The sequence below is a fragment of the Carettochelys insculpta genome, chromosome 4 (genome assembly GCF_033958435.1).
Source record: "Carettochelys insculpta isolate YL-2023 chromosome 4, ASM3395843v1, whole genome shotgun sequence".
Lineage (NCBI taxonomy): Eukaryota > Metazoa > Chordata > Testudines > Carettochelyidae > Carettochelys > Carettochelys insculpta.
Window position 1 is genome coordinate 32,215,846 of NC_134140.1, and position 21,043 is coordinate 32,236,888.

At 38.6% G+C, this 21,043-nt stretch overlaps 1 protein-coding gene across 3 annotated transcripts in view; it reads left to right on the forward strand.

Moving 5' to 3' along the window:
• Positions 1–21,043, forward strand: part of SLIT2 (slit guidance ligand 2) — a 372,755-nt gene that overhangs the window by 291,954 nt on the left and 59,758 nt on the right. For all 3 annotated transcript variants that reach the window (XM_074992549.1, XM_074992550.1, XM_074992551.1), the window contains exons 17-23: positions 4,943–5,086; positions 7,468–7,611; positions 9,884–10,050; positions 11,028–11,160; positions 14,835–14,903; positions 18,334–18,405; positions 18,616–18,687. In XM_074992549.1, the coding sequence (XP_074848650.1) occupies positions 4,943–5,086; positions 7,468–7,611; positions 9,884–10,050; positions 11,028–11,160; positions 14,835–14,903; positions 18,334–18,405; positions 18,616–18,687 (801 nt within the window). The remainder of the gene's footprint in view (positions 1–4,942; positions 5,087–7,467; positions 7,612–9,883; positions 10,051–11,027; positions 11,161–14,834; positions 14,904–18,333; positions 18,406–18,615; positions 18,688–21,043) is intronic.

Genomic DNA, 21,043 nt, shown 5'->3' on the forward strand with positions numbered 1-21,043 from the left:
GAACACATTTTCTTGTAACTACATTTAATTTTCAGTCTTTTTATTAATGTTTCTTGCAAACTGCAAACATAAGTGCTGAGGAAAGGGAATACAATCCTAGGAAATTAATGAAAAATTAATTTTTATACAGAGAACAATAAAATGTGTTATACATGAAGGTAGTTCAGCTTCTATGAGATGAGTTGATATACACAGTCCAGTTTCTAGTGGGAGAGTGTCCACTGTGAAAATCATCATGGCTAGCAAGTACTTATCAGTAGTCTCGCAGCAGAGACACCAAAAATCAGGTGCCATGCCCAATCTAACTATTTACCGACCCCTACTTTGTCACTTTAGGTCACATTTGAGTCATGTTTACCCTGCAATTGAAGATGTGATTGCAGCACATGTAGACATACCTGAGCTAGTTTTAATTTAGCTAGCTTGAGTACCAGTATCAATGAAGCTACAACAGCATGGTGTTTGGTGAGCAGGCTTATACAGGCTATGTTGGAGTCTTTGTATTTGTAACCTCATGCTGTTTATCCTCTAACAACATTTAATTGGAGGTGGTCCTGCTTTGAGCCAGGGTGTTGAACTAGATGACATCCTGAGGTCTCTTCCAACCATAATTTTCAGTTACTCTATTCTATGCCTACAAGCGCTGCACTCACTCCTGTACTACAGTGCAGATGTACCCATTGTTGAATCAATATAGGAATGTTGGCCATGGTATCTGGACAAAAGAGGTCTTCATTCTACTACAAGGTTGTCACTCTAGCACGTTTTGCAAGCACTTCATTTCTTTGAAAGAAATCAAATATGGAAAGTTAGCAAATGTTGTATCATATTCAAGGAAACATACACAGAGTATATATTGCATCTGTTTTCTTTTTTTAAAGCAGAATACAGTAAAGGATTCAGGTGATCTAATATTAAATGTTGCTTTCTAGCTTAGGATCAAGTGTTCTGAAGCAATAAAAGAATTTTAAGCCCTATCTTAATCTGAAAGCATGGACAAATCCTGTGGTACCATAAATACTAATACATTTATTTGAGCAAAAGCTGTCCTGGGCTGGAATACATTTGCATCTGATAATGTAGGTTCCAGCCAGTGAAAGCTTATGCCCAAAAAAAATTGGTTAGTGTTAAAGGAATCATGGAGCTCCTAGTAGTTTTTGCTGAAACAGACTACTGTGGCTACCCCTCTAAAACTTATCTTAATGTGGCTATCTAATGCAACATGGCTTTGAATTTGAAACCATAAGGAAAAGAGGCAAGAGTAAAGTGTAAAAATGAGCATAAAGTTTTTACATTATTCCATAAGTTTCTAGTACAGGTAGTAGTCGTAAGCCTCTTCCACTCCTATGTCTTGGAGCATAGGCTATCCATGACCATTCGCCAGCATCCTCTGTCCTGGCGATCTTTTGCAGTTCTGACCAGGTGCGTCCCACCTTTTTAGTGTCTGTCTTAACGTCTCTGTGCCAGGTATTTCTGAAGAGTACTGCAACTCACAAAACGAAGCTCAGATAAATGAATTATGTTTAATAAGAAAACAAACCAGGTCTGTAATATCAACTATGCAGGCAAAGGATCCCTGTGCATACGTGGAGGTTCCCACAAGTTCATTAGTCTGCCCACATAGATACCACTTGTACCCTTTATAAGTAATAACCCAACTGATTTATCATATACATATTATTAATAATCAATCACAGGTTCTTTCCCAAAATGAGCTAACCATGAGATTTCCTTAGAAGTCCCCCTTCTGCATTGAAATGATGAGCAGTAACATAGTAGAGACTCAATTATAACTTCACAAAGAAACCAAATTGTTGTACCTATTAACATTACTGTGATGGGACACTCATTCCTCATCAGTGCCTCCTGTTGTGTAATGTGACACTGCAATCTTTTCTGCTCCTGGCATCCCCTGTGTTGTTGAATATGCTAGGCAGGTTGTCAGTGGCTCAGCTCTCGTGAGAAGTCACGCTGTCAGTATGCCTAAATGAACCTCTTTCAGAGTAACAAAGTTCCAACGGGGGACTATGCTGTGCCCTGGTTGGTATTTTCAGACTTGTCTCTGGGCTCAATTTTCAGTCCCTTCTGGTCTAACTTTTACGTGCTCCTTTGACCCCCTCCTCTGTTAATGTTGCCCTCAGTGCTTTCTCCTGTGGCAATCTGTCTTTAAAAGCTCTTCCAGCCTAGACTCTTCAGTCAGGTCCTTTATTAAGTTCAGTCCCCTTCCTGGTGGGTAGCCAAGAGTTCAACAGATGGTCTGTATGCCCTTACCAGGGTCTTCAGCCCCATCTTTAAACCCTTCAAATTCTAGCCCTTTGCTTGGTCTTCTAAGCAAGTCTTATCCATGTCTGGGGGCCTAGGCCATTTCCTCAGTGGCTTTTGGGGAACCTGGTCCACCCACTCCTCAGAGCCCCCATCAGGGACTCTATGAACAGTAGTCATGGAATACTCCCTTTAACTTTGGTAGCTGCTAGTGTGTTCCCTGAGGTCCTTTTACACCAAATCGTTCTTTCCATGCATTACCTTAAGGTCACAGTTCTTGGTGCTCTCTCTTCTTGCAGAAAGTAAAAGGCTGCCAGAACTCAATTTCTGTTTCTCAATTTCTCAGGTTTCTGGGCCCAGAGCAGAGCACGCTTCCTTGTTTATTTGCAGGTCCCAGACAGGAATTCATATGCTTAGGCTCTGCAGCTCTTTTCTGTGTTCTGGGGTGTGATTGGCTACCTCTGTAGGCAGTCCTGGAGGACTGACATTCACTGCTCCTTTCCTGGAATGGGGTGTGGTAGGACCATGAGGCCTCCAGAAGGTTGTCTCACCGTTACAGCCATACAGCACACACTTATCAAATCAATCAAAGAGCTTATGTACCCAATAGTGTCAGAGTAATATGTCCATTTAATATAGACACAATGAAATCAATGAAAATCAGCACCTGGAGAACCTCAGAATGCCACAGATCCAGTTGACCCCAGTTCAGAGCCTGAGGGAACCTGAGGAAAGAAAACCAGGCATGGTGCTTCTATGCCATATCGTGTAGATATCATGGAAGTGGATACATGCTTGTTCTGATACCCCAATTATCATAAGGTCAATGTTTGTGCCTATTCCATCTGTGAACTTCTGGATTTCCATAATTAAGCCTAATCATTAATGTTAACCAATCAAGCCAGTTCTTCCTCGGCTATTTCCTAATATTTCCTATGTGTAAACTTTTCACCATAGCAAGCCTGAAACCAAATTATGTATGTTCACTTATTTGTCCCCTTTCCTGATTCAAACTAATGAGTAACACATCAAGATCAGTCATAAAGCATGATGAAATCATTATTATTACAAGCAGCAAATGCAGAGGAAGCAGGGAAAAGGTCATAGATTAGCACACTGGAGGACTAGGACTTAAGTATTTACTCCAATTTATGCCCAGTCAGTACTAATACTATAGAACAGCGCTTTTAATCACTGATTAATTGTACAAATGTTAAATATTCCTTACAGAGTAGATAAATATTACAGTAATATTTCTACTTTATACATGGAGAAAGTCAGGTAATAAGAAACTAAAGATCAAAGAGGTAGCCGTGTTAGTCTGTATCTTCGAGAACAACAAGAAGTCCGGAGGCACCTTATAGACTAACAGATGTTTTGGAGCATAAGCTTTCATGGGCAAAGACCTGCTTCACCAGATGCATGTGATGAAGCAGGTCTTTGCCCACGAAAGCTTATGCTCCAAAACATCTGTTAGTCTATAAGGTGCCTCCGGACTTCTTGTTGTTCTCAAAGAAACTAAGGAGATTCTAGACCACACATCAAGTCATCTGTGAATCAGGGATTAGGGTTAAAGAGTTCTTAGTTCCTGGACCTCTGTTCTAACATCATAGACCAAATCATATCCTTCATTCAGGGCAACCTTAGAATTAACCTTAGAAACTCTGTCAACAGAGTGCATCTACACACAGCTTGCTCTGTCAACAGAGAATGCCAGACTGCACTGCCCTCTGATGCTAGCAAGTGGAATGGCAGCTCTGCAAAGAGGGCTGCCCGGCAACCAGAAGCCCTCTTTGTGTCAACAGAAGTGTCTACACTGCACTTCTGTCGACAGAATGTTTTAAGTGTGTAGACACTCCCTGAGTTATGTTGACAAAGGCCCCTTCTGTCAACAAAACTCTCTAGTGGAGACCCAGCCATTGTGCTTAAACTAAAATTTAAGTTAAATATGAATATGGCTATCTGAAGAAAGCAAACAAAAGTATTACAGATATATCACGACAAATCTTTGAACCTATGTGAACATTGAAATTAAATACTTTTTTTTCAAAATATAAAGTCACAGCTTCATTTTGTGTACAGTTTTTTTTGCAGATTTTCTTCCCATATTTTAGAGCTGTTCTCCACAACCATACCTCTTGTAGATTTAAAAATTCTTTGCCCTTATAGTAGTGTTGTAGACAATACTTCATTTATTTGTCGTCGTTTATGCTACTTATTTACTTTTTTTGTCTCTCAGTTTAAAAACTGAAAATAGACTAGTTAATTTCAGTTTTCATTCCCAGGTACTAGCATTATATTGTTGATTGGATTCAAAACCCTGTAAGAAATGGAAGCATTAAAACACTGTCTTTTGATTAAATATCTTTTGGAATTTTGATTAAACCATTTTCTTGCATTGCGTGGGCTCTTATAGCAACTCTGAGATTCTTTCAGTGGGCAATATGTTAACCAACTTGCTTTGTAAATCCCACTCTCTCTTGTTAAGATTGAACTGAAGTTTGCTTTGCAGTACTAAAAATCTCTCAAATGGTTATTTTACTCTTTGAATTCATTCTTCAGTTTTACATAATAAATACTTGTAATCTAAAACTATGGTAGGCTGCTGTGTTTAACAGTTGATTAGCCTACAAAATTAAAAAAAATACATTTTTCTCTTTTTTTCATGAATGTAAAATAGAAATCTGAGTAATAACAAGATCACAGATATTGAAGAAGGAGCATTTGAAGGAGCAGCTGGTGTGAATGAATTGTTGCTCACCAGTAACCGTTTGGAGACTATTCGACACAAGATGTTTAAAGGCCTGGAAAGTCTCAAAACACTGTAAGTCTAATTTGGTGTTTTTCTTCCCCTCTGTGTCAGATCTCTGAGTCAAAGTAAATTCCTACTTTTGTAACTTTCATTTTGAAGAAAAATATATGGGGAATGGAAGCATATCCTATCTCATTTCTATTTTACACTAATCTTTTCCATTCATAGTGTGAATTCATTAACTGGTGTGATTCACTAACTGGGCATAGTGTAGTTGAAATTCATTTCTGTTGCTACTTGACAACAAAAACTACTGAACTACATGCCTACTGAACTCTGCAGCAACTGAGGCTGCTCCTGGTTCGGTGGGTGAATGGAAATATCCCCATCTTCTGCAGCCACTGAAGTCGTGCATTCTGTACTGCTGTATCCTTAGAAGAGAAGTTGTGATTCTGTCCCAGCTACTTGTTGGAAATTACACCAGAGAAAGGAGACAAATTCAGTGGATGCTGAAACATGGGATTAGGGTCTTTCCCAAGCGATTTTATGACAGTAAACCAAAGATGAGTCAATGGCCTGTGGCTTGGCATTGCTATTGCATTCTTGCCTAAATCTCTCTGCTTCCTGGGTAGCCCCGAACTCTCAGAACTGGAACTGTATTTTGTTCTGGTGCTTCCCTTGCATGCTGAACTTTCTAATCAACAAATCAGCCTTCACCCTACACCTTTTAGTCTTCTGAAATAGTGAAAGTCATAGGTAATTTTGGTTACATATCACCTAACACTTTAAACCATATTTAACTCTAGCTTTATTTTTATTTCTAACTCTTGATGTTGTTAGTTGGTGTTCTAATTAATTTAATATGGCAAATTAATTCTAAGGTTTCTTTATGAACAAGAACAAAAACGGCAAAATGTAAAAGTGCATTGATCCTATATTATTGCTTAGAGAAATCTATTTTTGGAAAGCTATTTTTGTTTTTAAGAGTCTAAACTTTCTATAATTTGTTAGAACTTTTCCTCTTGTATTTTTTCTTGCCAGTAATGGAATTTGTCTGTCTGCCTCTCCCTCTCTTATCCCTTCCGGCCACTGAGCCAGGGTTGGAGTGCAGCTGGGTTATCATTCTCATTCTTCCCTTCCTCTTGGAGACTGCTCAGGTTTAGATGTGTCCCTTCTGCCCCCTGACATCCCAAGATGTTTCTCCATATTCCTGTGCGGCCGCACCTCAGAGTTTTGAGATCACTTAGTTGGAATCACACTGATTTCTTTTAATTGGCGTTTATTGAGGAAGTTAAGTGCTTTAATTTAGGTGCTAGAACTATGGGTGCTGGGGGTGTGTGGCTTGAAGCCACCCCTGGCTTAAAGTGGTTTTTGTCATACATAGGATTTAGAGTTATGTTCAATGGTACTCAGCACCCTCACTATATGAATTCCAATACCCCTGTATAAAATATGTTAGTGAACTAAAGTAAGGAATGTGACATGCTACCAGAATACTTAAAAATCGTAACAAATAACCATGTAAATAGTTTATAAAAGCAGCTGTCATAGTAAAGAGAAGAGCTGTCACAGTTCTTAACAGGTATCTTCACAAGAGCTGTAACACTACTGAAATATTCACATAAATAAAACACTAAAGTTACAGTAAACTTTTGAAACACACGATTTCAAGTTGTGCTTAGCTCGCGTTAAGATGAGTTAAGCACAGCTCAGTCTGGCTCCCCACAGCCCTGGCTCAGCACTGCCTCACCCCACATGGCCCAGTTCAACTCACCCTGAGCTGGTTCAGCCCCGCTCCAGCTCAATCCATGTGCATGGCTTCGGCTCAACACCCCAGTGGCCCAGCTCCAGCTCAACTCCGCCCCTCACCTCACCCACCCCAGGCTTAACCCCCTGCTCCCTTCCGTGGTCCCAGCCCACTGCCAGGCTTAACCCTCCCCAGCTGCCCCTGCCAACTCCAGGACTTACCTTTTGAAAGGAGCTCCTGCTGCTTCCCCAGCTGTAGAACATGTGTTATGCCGGGGGGAAAAAAACACCCCTGAGTTACATGAAATTCGAGTTACTCAGGGTTGTATGGGTACACAACACTCTCATAACTAGAGAGACCACTGTATAGTGTTTTCATTATTATAAATGGTGTATTCAAAATAGGCCTCACTTTAGTTTTTCTGTTGCTCTGCAATACTGCTAGAGAGAGCATTATTGCAGAGCAACAGAAGCATTACAGAAAGTGAAGGAGAATTATGCATGCAATTCTACTTTATTTTCTGTAATATTTAACTATTGAATTTCAAAATGGTTAATGCTCCAGAACATTTTCGTATATTAGATGTAGTATATGTTTAGGTTTAGTAAATGGTAAATAAGCGTAATAAAATGTAGAAAGATGTTTAGATAAAATGGTTATGTTGGACCATTTCTGAAGTAATAAATGTTAATCCTTTCCTTTTCAGGATGCTAAGGAGCAATCGCATAAGCTGTGTAGGCAATGATAGTTTCACAGGACTGAGTTCTGTCCGTTTGCTCTCCTTGTATGACAACCAAATTACTACAGTTGCTCCAGGTGCCTTTGATACTCTACATTCCCTCTCTACATTGTAAGTTACATTATATTTTTCTAGATTGGCCAGGACTTGAAGCCATACATGTGTTCTTAACATTTGTATTTTCTCTGCATAATCTTGCAGCGCATGTTAAGATTCTGCTAAAGAATAATACAACAGTTTCAGAAAGTCTGTCTCCTGGGCCATCGTGAAGCATGTATTAAAATGTGAATACGGGCATTGACCTTAAACACTTACTGATAGTGTTCCTTGATATGGACATTAATATGTTCAGGTATCAGGACTGATTATTAATTTTTTCGTTAATGGCCTTAGCACAAAAAGTAAAGTGTGCTAATGAAATTTGCTGTTGACAGAAAATTTAGAGATATTATCAATGCAGAGGAGGATCAGAATGTGAAGAATTTGATGACCCAGAGGAACAAGAATTTTTGCTATAAAATGAGGGTTGGTCAACTGGAAACTGAAAAAGATATGGGTGTCCTAGTCAGTCACAGGAAGTCTATAACCCACCAGTGTGGAGTGTGTGTTTAAAAAAGAAGCATCACCCACTGTGATCCTTACATATTTCCAGTAGTTAGGCAAGTATTAATGCCATTACACAAGCACAGGAAGACCTTGAATGCTATGTTCAATTATGGTTGGTCATTTTCAATAAAGATGAATTCAGACTAAAACAAGTGCAGAGAAGGCCTACTAGAATTATTAGGGGAATGCAGGACCTCTTGGGTGCATCTACACTAGGAACTAACTTCAAAGTTAGGCACTACTTCGAAGTAGCCACCAGAGTCTCTACACACACTTTGCCTTACTTCAAAGTTAACTTCCAAGTAGGGAGCCCAACTTTGCAGTCCTTACTTCATTCCCAGGAATGGAGTAGGGCCCTACTTCGAAGTAGGGTGTGTGTAGATGCTCAACTTTGAAGTTGCTTACTTCAAAGTAAGCAAATTCGAAGTTCTTCTTGTAGTGTAGAAACAGCCCTTGTGTGAATAGAGACTAAAAGAGCTTCTGTTGTTTAGCTTTGCAAAACAAAGGCTAAATGAGAGGATATGATTGCTCAGGGGCATGGATACTAAGGGAAAATGCATATCAACTGGGCAAGAGCCAAATACACACTGGGATTATAAGAAGGTTTCTAACCATGATGGGTGAGGTCCTGGAGCAGTCTTCTAAGAAAGAGTAGAGGGGGCAAGCAAATTAATTTTAGGATGGAGCTTGATACATTTGTAAGTGAGATTATATGATGACAGGATAGCTTGTAATGGCAGGGGACTGGAGTCAATGACCCAGGAGGTCCCTTCTAGGTCCTACGTTCCTTTATTGGCACAGGGGTTTTTTAGAAGATGTTCGCCATGATTGCCTGAAGTAGTGATAATGCCACTGGTTGAAGCAGCGATGCTGTAGTGTGAGAGGGCTTGCATGACCACTGGCATTCTTGGCTCTGTGGTGTTCTACTTTTTGAAAATACCATTCAGGCATAGGCTAAACCTTACATTCGAAGTTAGTTCAATCTTGCTGTATGATAAAGCATTAAACTGCACTCCCATTTTCTGTGAGAAAAAAATGGTTGTGTTACAAATAATACATTTTGAAGGGCTGTCTGCCTTCAAATCTCTTTAATGAATTGATAGGGAAAAGAAGAAAAGGGGAAGAGGGGAGGACAAAAAAGGTGCCTGTTTAAGTCAGGTTACCAAAGAACTATTACTGTGGGAAGCAGTGCTCAATAAAGTATTTAATTCTCTTTCCACATAAAATGAGACATTTTGCACCGAATGACTAATTTGTGCATATTAAGGATGGCATGTTTCTAAATAATGAAATTGTCAGTAGGTTTGTGGTGAAGTGAGAAGATGCCAAAAGTACTTAGACTTCTAGAAGTAAATTCATTTTTATAACTGGCATGTAATCACCTTAACTGTCAGTTTAGATGAGAAATTTATTCTCTGGAGCAAATAAAAGATGGAAATCTTGAGGTGACAAATTAATGAAATAGCTGTTATCAGGTTAAAGCTAATAGTATAAAGTAATCAGCTTTCATCTCTATATTAAGTTATTGCTTTATCAATACAGGGTAGTTTGACAGCAAGTCTGATATTTGACAGATTTAAATTATTTCTAAATGAGGTATATCAAGATTCACTGTACAAATCGTAAATTGCTGCTCTCAACCTTGGTTTACATATGGAATTGTTTGAGTAACTTCATTTAGGTTTAACTTTTTGAAAATACACATTGAATTTTTTAAAATAAAAACTGAGTTACATCACTGAAACTAAATTTTGTATTGTTTGCATGTGGTTCTCAGAAACCTCCTGGCTAATCCTTTCAACTGTAACTGCCACCTGGCTTGGCTGGGAGATTGGCTGAGGAAGAAACGCATAGTAACTGGAAACCCTCGCTGTCAGAAACCATACTTCCTAAAGGAGATCCCCATCCAGGATGTGGCCATCCAAGATTTCACTTGTGATGATGGTAAAAAATACATATTAGATCTGTCAGAGCAGTGTAGTTCTGAAGCTCTCATACATATATCATACCATAGATCAAGTGGTCCATATTACAGGCACTCTTTTTCTAATATCATAAATATTCACTGTGATTCCAATTTAATTCCTGAATTCTCATGTCTATTTTAGAAGCAGAACCCACACAAATTGAGATGATTAAAAGGCATGCAACAGATCATATGCACCTGTCAATAAGCCTTTTGAAAATAGCAGTGCAGTACTGTAGATTAGTGCGTTGAAGTAAAATGGAAATGGAGATAATTGGGCCAACACCAGTAATACAAATGAATATCTGTTCAAACACTGACACTTGAATGCTTTTTGGGATAAATATTATATTATTGCTTATTGATTTATTTTATATTTCTCTGCAAATATTTGAAAATCTGCTACTCATCTCTTAGATACTAATCATTTTAATTCCAAGTTGAATTGTATGTTTGCTGACATTCAAATGCATAACTTTTCCCTAATAAATAATAAACTGCCTTTATTTAGTAACAGAGAGGAAGCTGTGCTAGTCTATACACTATCAAAACAAAAAGCAGTCAAGTAGCACTTTAAAGACTAGCAAATAAATAAACTATTTTACTAGTCTTTAAAGTGCTACTTGACTGTTTTTTGCCTTTACTTACTTTAACTTATTGTAATTTTATTAGAAATCAGTGTATATATTACTTTACCACATTATGTTCAGAATGGTGACCTTTCCTTCAAAGGGTTTTTTCAAAAGAACATGATTCTTAGATACCAAAACAGTGTTACATTAAATAAATGGTATCATTTGAAATGTTAATAGAGCTATCTTAATGATTTTCTTCCGCAGTGACTACAATGCAGAAATGTCATGTCTGTTAAGTGGAATTAAACTTTTAATTCCTGCCAGTTTGTAAGCGCTCTCTGCAGAGCAAAGCTTTTTATATCTTTCTTTTCACTAATCAGGAAATGATGACAACAGCTGCTCTCCATTGTCTCGCTGTCCTGCAGAGTGTACTTGCTTAGATACTGTGGTTCGCTGCAGTAATAAAGGCCTTAAGGTTTTACCCAAAGGCATCCCAAAAGATGTAACTGAACTGTAAGTAGCACAAGTTTTTCCTTTTCTGAAGTGCCAAGTTCAGTTATATTGTCTGATTAAAGAATGAGAGGCAAAGTAAATATGCAAAGTGGTTACTATCAGGTCTTCAATCAGCTGTAGCTTGAGACTTCATCATTTGTTAGAAACTGAGATGTGTACATCAACTAAGATTCTTTATACAAGGAAATTAATAACAAAAGTATCCTTTTGATAATGGTAGGATAATCCATATAATTATGGATTATTCTGGTATTTCTATGATTGGCTAAGTTTTTGTTAATATAATTGCTAGATATCTGTATGTACATGTTTGGGGGACATTTTCTTGCTTACAGAGAAAATATCACGTCAAATTTTCATTGTCCAAAGTAGGAGAAGTTCAGAAAATAAATAATATAAATATAATAAAAATAGCTATTTAAAATTCTTAACAATTTAACAGTCTGAGGAATTTTTAGTGACATATTTAAGTAAAAAAATAAATTTTAAATTTTCTGTCCCTTTTCCACTGGAGGCTTATCTGTGAAAAGCTGGGTATTATATACTGTGGCCTTGAGTTATTTTCCAGTTTCAATTTTCTTACATTCTCAAGGAATTCGTAACTCTATTCAGAGATATAATTTGGGAGTACAGATTGCTTTTGGAGATAGCCAGATACTCAGGTTTGAATGTGCAAATGCTCTCTGCATATGCACTTCAAAGATTTGGGGCAATACAAATATTATATATATACAAGAATCAACAAGTTCAGAAACAAATTTTGAAAATGGGTTATGACTTCTTTGAAACTTCAGTTACATGTTTTAAGATTGAAAGAAACAACCAGAAAATTCAACTATAATAAATACCTTTTAATATTTCATCATCTGTTATCACAAATAGCTTCAGTTAATAATTAAACACACAGGAAAGTGTTGAAGTATCTTCTGTCCACTCTGTTTAATATTAAAAAATCATTAATGTTAGTATTTTCTTTGGAAGGCATCTTAAGTGTGCACTTCAATGATTTTATAGCTTCCTTGTTTTACAACGGTAAGTATGCAGAACTTTCTAAAACATTAATCAGTAGTTTCACGGTAAAAGCAGGATACCATAGCAAATACATCTCATTCCCACAGAGAAACTCATAAGACTTTCTATTGATTTTCCACTGAAGAATAAGATAATCTGTGCTATCCATTTTCCCCGCCAATAAGTACCTTACTTAAATACAGTTGCTGCCTGATGCATACAATTTGACCTCCATTTAGGAGAAACGACTTGTAAAATTGTACATATAAAGAGATTTATTTCCAGAACTATGACCAGAACACCTATTCTGAATGGTAGGTCCTTTATATGCTGTTTTGTACACCTACGTCAGTGTCCAAACTGTGCCTGCAAGTCACTGAAAAGAGGGCGGAAAGGCACTGATTTTCTGCTAGTAGTTGCATTCTGACCAATTCCTTCTGTTTATTAAAATGATTATATCTTCCAAGATATGATCACTGTTTCATTATGTAAATTGTAAACAAGTAATGATTTTTGCAACCCAGAAAAAAAATTGTAACAGGTGAAAACTTATTTTAAATGGTAGAGATTAAATAATGTAATAGATGAATATTTTGTTCAAATCTCATTGATTGTCACAGATACGCTGTTCATTACTCATTCAGGAAAGTGTTTTTAAATTAGTTTTGGTTTTATGCCCTTAAGTATTAAAAATCATTTCCTGCTATATATGTCGTATCTATTATATATATTTGTACAATTGTTCAGAGGTACATATCAAAGCTGGCAAAATACACTAACAATAGGTTTGTGGATGTGGAAGAAGGCAATGCAAATGGAATAGGCACCATATATCTAGATGCTAGCTAGCATCTTTCCAGATTAACTGAAACTCTCTCCATAAAGAAAGGACTGTGGATCACCACCAACCGTCATTAGTCCCTGACAGTACCAAATACAGCCAACCTCTGATTGCCTGCATCACACATACCTTGCTAGTAAGTTAAGGAAAGTCAGTGTTAGAATGGTGGGTTTCCAACAGCAGTTAATTGCTGCCACCAAACTTCACTCTTAGAATTGTTATTTTGGGGCATACTTCCTTGCGCTCTCTTCTCCAGGAGCAGGGATCCCTTGTAACTACAGTAGATATTCTTCAAAGACTGATGCAGAAATCCCCATTCACCACAGCTACACTCCAGACTGAATTAAACTTTTAATTAGGTATTTACAATTAAAACCTGTAAATGAATTGTGGAAGTGCTGCTCATAATTCTCTTCAAGCCCAAGGAAGTGTTCTGGCTTCATGTTCATAAGCCGTGGAATCTGATATTCTCCCAGTTTGGTCTCGTTGCAATCCTCCCAACAGCCCAGAACTCAGCACCCCTGATAGGTGGGTCTCTGGAATCTGGAGAGATCTTGCTTACCAACTTCAGCCAGCCCAACCAAAATTACCTCCAGCTAGCAAGTCCTGTGGTTGTTTTCCCACTGCTGACATTCAGATCAACATTCTGGAGTAGCTCTGAGCAACCCAATGAACCCTTTCAAACCACTAGTTCACTGCCACCAACATATTTTACCTCTTATGTGCCTCATACTTAACATAACCTAACACATTTCCTAACATTCTGCACAGTCTCAAATAAACCAAAATGAAAATTTCAACATTTTATCATCTCTAAGCAATACCAAAGTATAATTTTATAGCCCTCCATTTTAAACAACTTAAAATACAGGAGATCTTCAATTACTATTTGAAAGAAGTAAAAATTGTAAACAGGTTGATTTAGCTAAATATAAATATCTATCTAGACATGTACCCATATCAATGTTCATCTGTCTGTAACACACAAGATGCTGAATCACAATAGCTGTCAAAGGAACAGTTTGGACCCTCTAGGTATGAACTGCAGGAATTGTGGTTTTATATCCACAACCATCTGTGCTTTGTGAACCTAGACCCAGTCACCAATGAACTTATTTGACAAATTCTGAGTCATAGATGCACATCTCATCAGGACTCTTGATTTCTGACCCAAGTCTGCTGAAGCAGTCTATAGCACTCCTTTCTTCCCATTCCTGCTGTTTAGGGTGTTTTCCCCTTTGATTCATCTTCAGCAGCAAGGGTATTCACAACAGCTGAGACGATTTGAGATGGTCCCAAAATGTATGTGCCTCACAAGTTTGGTATTCCAGCCAGTCATGGCATTGCTATGATTGTAGATATGACGTAAGAGGTTTACTATTGGAGATGGAGCCAGAAGCAGTTACTGCAAAAAAATTTATTCACCATTTTTGTCCAACATTAAAGTGTAACTATACCCAATGAAAAGGACAGATTTGGATAATAACGTAGCTTTTAGCTGTGGAATTCTGTTTCTGTTTACAATAGTGTAAAATCCAGTGAACCCCATTAAAATGACTTAAATAAGATCAATGTGCTCTTTACTTCCCAGCTGCTCTTAGGCAGTTTATCCTATTTATTCTTCAGCCGTCCTGTCAGCTGACACTGAAGAAGGAAAAGCTATATGCAACTGCATTAGTAAACTGAAAATTTTGTAGATTCACATGTATTTTTAAATAATTTATCTGAACCTTATTTATTGCTTGACTCTTTATTATCCTGCTGTAAAGTATTGATATTTTAATAAGGTGAATAATATTTCATTATTTTATCTTTCTGTTAGTTATTTGGATGGAAACCAGTTTACCCTTGTTCCCAAAGAACTTTCTAACTACAAACATTTAACTCTTATGTAAGTAACCTTAAAGCATCATTTTGTGTGGTATTGATGAAAAAAGCTGCTTTTACATTTAATGAAATAGTTACGTGGAAGAACATAAAAGGTAACCAACTCTTTAACAAATATAACCCCAAGGCACATTTTATAAATGGGATCTTTTTAGTCCAGTGATCATAACACATTCCATTGCTAAGTAAAAAGGCAGGAATTATAGTAAAGCTGAAAAGAGATGCAATATCTCACAAAATATGCATTATTCTAAAACAGTGTCAGTAGGTGTTAGATAGACATACAGTACTCTCTTCAAAGGCATAAAATTATTTCAATTACAGAAAAAATATCTTTTGTTTGTAACACATAATGATTCATCTCTACTACTAGGTAGCTGGCCACAATTAATGGGCTAGTGATCAGAGAAGGGAATGAAGTCAGGGCATTTCATTTTTATTGCCAGTTCTGATGCTGACTTACTGTCTGATTTTTAAACAAATTACTAAGCTCTTTAGGCTTCAGTTGATGCCTTTGTGAAACAGCGATAATAGTACTTTGTGAGACTTATGGAGAGATCCTCAGCTGACATAAACTGTCGTAATTTGGATTGACTTCAGTGAATCAGCTAGAGATGAATCTCTTAATGTTTTGAAGTACCTACTAGCACAGAAGCAACTGCAAATTAGCTACCAGTTTTCTTGCATAAAGAAAACTAAACCAATGTAACCTAAAATACATCAGCTCTTTTTCTATGCCTTATTTTAGATTAAATTCTTCAATCTTCAAATATAAGAAATAGATGTATCTCATCGTCAGAAAATTCCCAAGTAGTATTAACAATTGCACAGTTCTCTCTGCTTCTGGCTGGGTCTACGCTTGCCCCCAACTTTGAAGGGGGCATGATAATCAGGGTGATGGGAGATTACTAATGATATGCTGCAGTGAACACGCAGCACTTCATTAGGCTAATTCTCCCCCGTGGCAACTTTGAAGTGCCCACACTACTTCAAAGTGCCTTTACTTCTCAAAATTTTGCCCACAGCTACACACATGCCAGCACTTCGAAGTTTGACACTTGATACTACTTGGAATTGTTGATACTACTTGGAAATTCTGTGTATAGTGAACCATGTAGACAAGCCCTTAGTAACATACACAAGGTAACAAAGTAGGGAATTGAATCTGGGTCTTTTGTGTCCCAGGCTGATACCCAAGCCTCCTTCAGTGTGGGTGGGTGGCTGGGTGGGTTGTTTTGTTGTGTTTTTGTTTTTCCCCCACAAATAGATTGTGCTCCATTGTTCTTGGTTGACATGTTTATGAGTAGAGGTTGAACCTCTCCATTCCAGCATAGTAATTTGGCAACCTCTGTGGTCCAGCCATTATTTTAGTTAGCCAGATGTCCACTTATTATGGGTGTGGCCAAGTTTCCCTTGGTCCCATAAATTTTGTGTATGGAACCCAGTCCTTGCTCTCAATATTCTGCGCTGTTAGTTAGGTTTAACTCACCCCTAAATATCTTCTAGGCCGCGTCTACACGTGCACACTACTTCGAAGTAGCGGCACCAACTTTGAAATAGTGCCCGTCATGGCTACACGTGTTGGGCGCTATTTCGAAGTTGAAATCGACGATAGGTGGCGAGATGTTGAAGTCGCTAACCCCACAAGGGGATGGGAATAGCGCCCTACTTCGAAGTTGAACGTCGAAGTAGGGCACATGTAGACGATCTGTGTCCCTCAACATTGAAATAGCGGGGTCTGCCATGGTGGCCATCAGCTGAGGGGTTGAGAGACGCTCTCCCTCCAGCCCCTGTGGGGCTCTATGGTCATTGTGTGCAGCAGCCCTTAGCCCAGGGCTTCTGGCTGCTGCTGCGGCAGCTGGGGATCCATGCTGCATGCACAGGGTCTGCAACCGGTTGTCAGCTCTGTGGATCTTGTGTTGTTTAGTGCAAGTGTGTCTGGGAGGGGCCCTTTAAGGGAGCGGCTTGCTGTTGAGTCCACCCTGTGACCCTGTCTGCAGCTGTTCCTGGCACCCTTATTTCGATGTGTGCTACTTTGGTGTGTAGACGTTCCCTCGCAGTGCCTATTTCGATGTGGTGCTGCCCAACGTCGAAGTTGAACGTCGACATTGCCAGCCCTGGAGGACGTGTAGACGTTATTCATTGAAATAGCTTATTTCGATGTAGCGTGCATGTGTAGACGTAGCCCTAAGAGCCCAGCAAGCAATAAAAGTGTTTGGTAATGCTGCTAGATAATACTAACCTCCTGTGGTTCAGCAAATTCTCTCATTTGGCATCAGTCTAGTTCCAAGGGTGCTGGACTAGAGAGGTTCAACCTATCCATTATAGATTGGTCTGCCAAAGTTTTCTATTGGCAAAATTTTATGAAGAAGCCCATTGCATGCTATTTCTGCCATTGCTTATTGAGTAATACTTTTAGACAATCATAACCACAATATAGATAGAGTAAAATATTTGAGTTAATGCTTTCATTTGCCAAAGAATACTCTAAAAAAATGAAATAACATTATCAAAGCCAAGAGAAGGTAGAACACCACTATGGCTATGTCTACACTACACAGATCTTGCAAAAGAAGCCCTTCCAAAAGAACTTTTTTCAAAAGAGTGCACCCACATGCAAAAAAGCAGATCAAGAGAGTGATCTGCTCTTTCGAAAGAGAGCATTCACACAGCCCCTGCTCTTTTGAAAAAATGGGCCACAGATAGATAAATCAGGCCCCCTGCTGACTGCTCTTTCGGAAGGGGGCAGGGAGGGAAGGGCCTGCAGAGCTTCTACACGTTTTCTTTTGAAAGAAGCTTTCTAAAGGGGGCATTCTTCTTGAAACAGGAAAGAGAGAGCGATTTCAAAAGAAGCACCTCGTTCTTTCGATTTACTTTCTAAAGAACACTTGTGTGTAAATGCTCCATAGGATCTTTCGAAAGAACTTGCCAGTGTTGATGCAGCCTATGAGACAGTAGAACCAATTACAGCTTCCCTCAACATGATTCATTTCCAGGTTTTCCAAACCAAAGACAGTGCTCTTCAAAGCTTATTTCTCCACCTACCTTGAATTTCAATAAAGGGGTAGGACTTTATTCATCAGAGTTCCTCTTCAAAACTTTACTTACCTACATCTCTATTCCCAGTTCACCAGCTAGTTTCAGTTTAGTGCTGTATGGTTGCAGTCTTAGTAACGATGGACATTGGCATTGTATAAGAATGAAAGACACTGAAGTGCTTGTCCTTTTATTCTTTGAAATGAGAAGGCTTTTAATTTATCAACATAAACACTTTCTTGTCTTGTAGGTGGCATGTGACTAAAATTATGTAATTTAAGAGATCAGTTGTAATAACAATACTACTTCTACTAATAAAAATAATGTTTCATCTGTGGTGTTTCAGAATTTGTACAATCCCCATTTTAAGGACTGAATTTTTGAATTTATTTTCATAGAGATTTAAGTAACAACAGAATCAGCACCCTTTCTAACCAGAGCTTCAGCAACATGACTCAGCTGCTCACCTTGTAAGTTTAATTGTATAACAACAAATGTGTGAAAACATTAGTGTTTATTGTGTTGAAAAGAAAAGACAGCTCATTAATATTAAAACTTGCTTGATTTGGAGGCTGTAAGATAACAATTTCTAACTTGTTATGAATGCCAAAGATATATTTGTTCATATTCTGCATTGTATGTATTTGTTTGTTTACTTACCTTATTTTATATGCTTTTAGAATTCTTAGTTACAACCGTCTGAGGTGTATCCCTGCACGGACATTTGATGGGTTGAAATCACTTAGGTTACTGTAAGTAGTTATTTTACGTTGAAAAAAATATTTTGTACAAAAGACTTGGAAACCCATAGGTAATTAAGAAATCTTCAACCACAATAAGTATTTGAGGGAAAAAAATAAAATACAAAGAATCACAAAAGATTACCTTGCTGCATTTTTATTGTAAAATTAAAATGTGGTACAGGGATTAGACATAGGTGCAGTCAGAGACCATAGAAAGAAGGTGTTATGCTCTTTTCTAGTCTCTCTAGTTTCTTTATCTCAAGTCATGTTCTTGCTTATAAGATTAATTTATGTGCAGCAAGAAATGTTGTTTGTGTGCGACATAGGAATGATGTGCCTTAGTCTAAGTATCTTATTTTATCATTAGATTTTAAATGTGTTTTAGCATTCCCTTAATGTATTCCTTATGTTCTTTCACTTAATTTTGTATGCTCTTCCAACTCAGAATAGTATTTCAATCTTACATGTGTGTCGTGTGAAGTTATTTAAATGTTTGGTGAACATAAATCTTGGTCTTTGGATTCTTTCAAGCATTGTTGTTCAGTATTGGAGCTGTATGATTGGTCACCTGAATTACAAGGAGGTATACATCTTATTATGAACTAATTTTATTTAGAGCTGGTTCTGAAGGTGTCAGACCTTGTGAATGGACCAGTGGGGTTCACCATAGAGGCAAGAGAGTCCTGAGCATGTTCATTTCTCATGTGAGCAAGCTGAGTTGAGCCTATTTGTTACTTCAGTGTACAATGGCTAGATGTTTGGATGCTGATCTTTTTGGTGCAAAGCAGCCAGAACTCCAGTTTTACCATCTGCTCATGTATTCCTCTCACTTAAGGTGAATTCCCTGCTGGCACAGAGCCATCACAGGTATTCAATATGCAATCCACATCCTACTTGTAGTGGAACCAGGGGCCTTGTATCTAGAGAACAGGGACTTCTTTGGCTTCCAGATGTGAGTCACCAAGCACTGCTTAGTTTCTGGAGGTGTGTGACTCTATCAGATATCAGAGAATGGCATTATACAGAGACTATTTCAAGCCACAAGTTCATTTTTCCTTGCTTCTGCTGCCCTTACCTACTGCTCTCCTAGGACTTTAAGGTGTTCTAACTAGCTCATTGGGATTTTCCTCCAAAACCTTATTCTAGAAGGTCCTTCTTCCCAATTGCTGATACCCACTACCTGACTGCTTCATACTACCTGCTATTTACTCTTTCCATCCTTACCCCACAATTATTGTGGCCCTATCTGCCTTCTCTGTGCTTCAGCTTCCTATCCCTCCCATTACTTCACCTCCAACTAATGTATTCCTCCATCTATTTTGTACCCGAAGCAAAATGCCCTTGTTCTTCTCCCAGCAGATTTGCCCTTCCACTCTCCTCTCTAGCTTATGCCTCAATCTAGTCCAAGTGTTTCTTTCTCTCTCTCTCTCATTTAGCTATCTTGTCCCTACCTTCCTTTTTGCCTGAAAGAATCTCTCTGCACATCCACCCTCATCGCAGTCCTGGCCATTACTGCACCATACCACCAAGCTAAACACCTTTTGCCATTGTGAACTGGAAAGGACACATTGTGAATGACAAGAGACAGTGAGGGAGAGACTGATACAATGGGGATTGCTAGTCAAGTTCCAGCTATTTTATTAAATCTGTAAAGAGGATAACTTGTCAAAGTAACCTGTGCTAGCAGTGGCAAATGGAGGTAGTCACCAGTCACCCTAGCTATCACTGGTTGTGTCCCTTTTGATCTTGTTTAGGTCAGAAGAGACCATTGCTACCCTTTGTACCTCCAGTGACTAACCGCAATTCCTTGCTGCCAAGACTTGCCCCCATCCCACAGGTGTGAGCCCATCAAGATGACAGTATTGAGGGGGGAAAAAAGAGAGAGAAACTCCAGGCTGATTTGGGCAGGGAGGGGAACAGCTTCATACAAAGCAACCATGTACTTCTATAAGAACCTCTGCCACAACCCTGCACAATTGTCCACATCCATCAGTACCCTCCTCACTAGTTTTAAATCCTTGCATTATGCATCAGCCCAGCTGATTCACATAAACAGCTGCTACCACAATACTTGTGAAACCCAAAACAGAGCTGCAGTTCACATGTTGTGTTAATATCCACCACCAATAAATGTAAAGAGAAAGGGGAAGGATGGGTAGGATAATGATTTTTGCAGTGCAGCAAGCAAGGTGGGTCCTTTTGTTGAAGCCGCAATTCCAGTAAGGCTTTTCAGGCATTCGCACTTATCCATGAGAGCCGCTCTGTCGAGAAGTTGGGGCTCAGCAGACTGGTGCTGTGATGCTGCCTAGAGAATACCCTGCCTTCCTGAACTCATCCTCTATTTTCAGTACTTACGGCAGCGTAC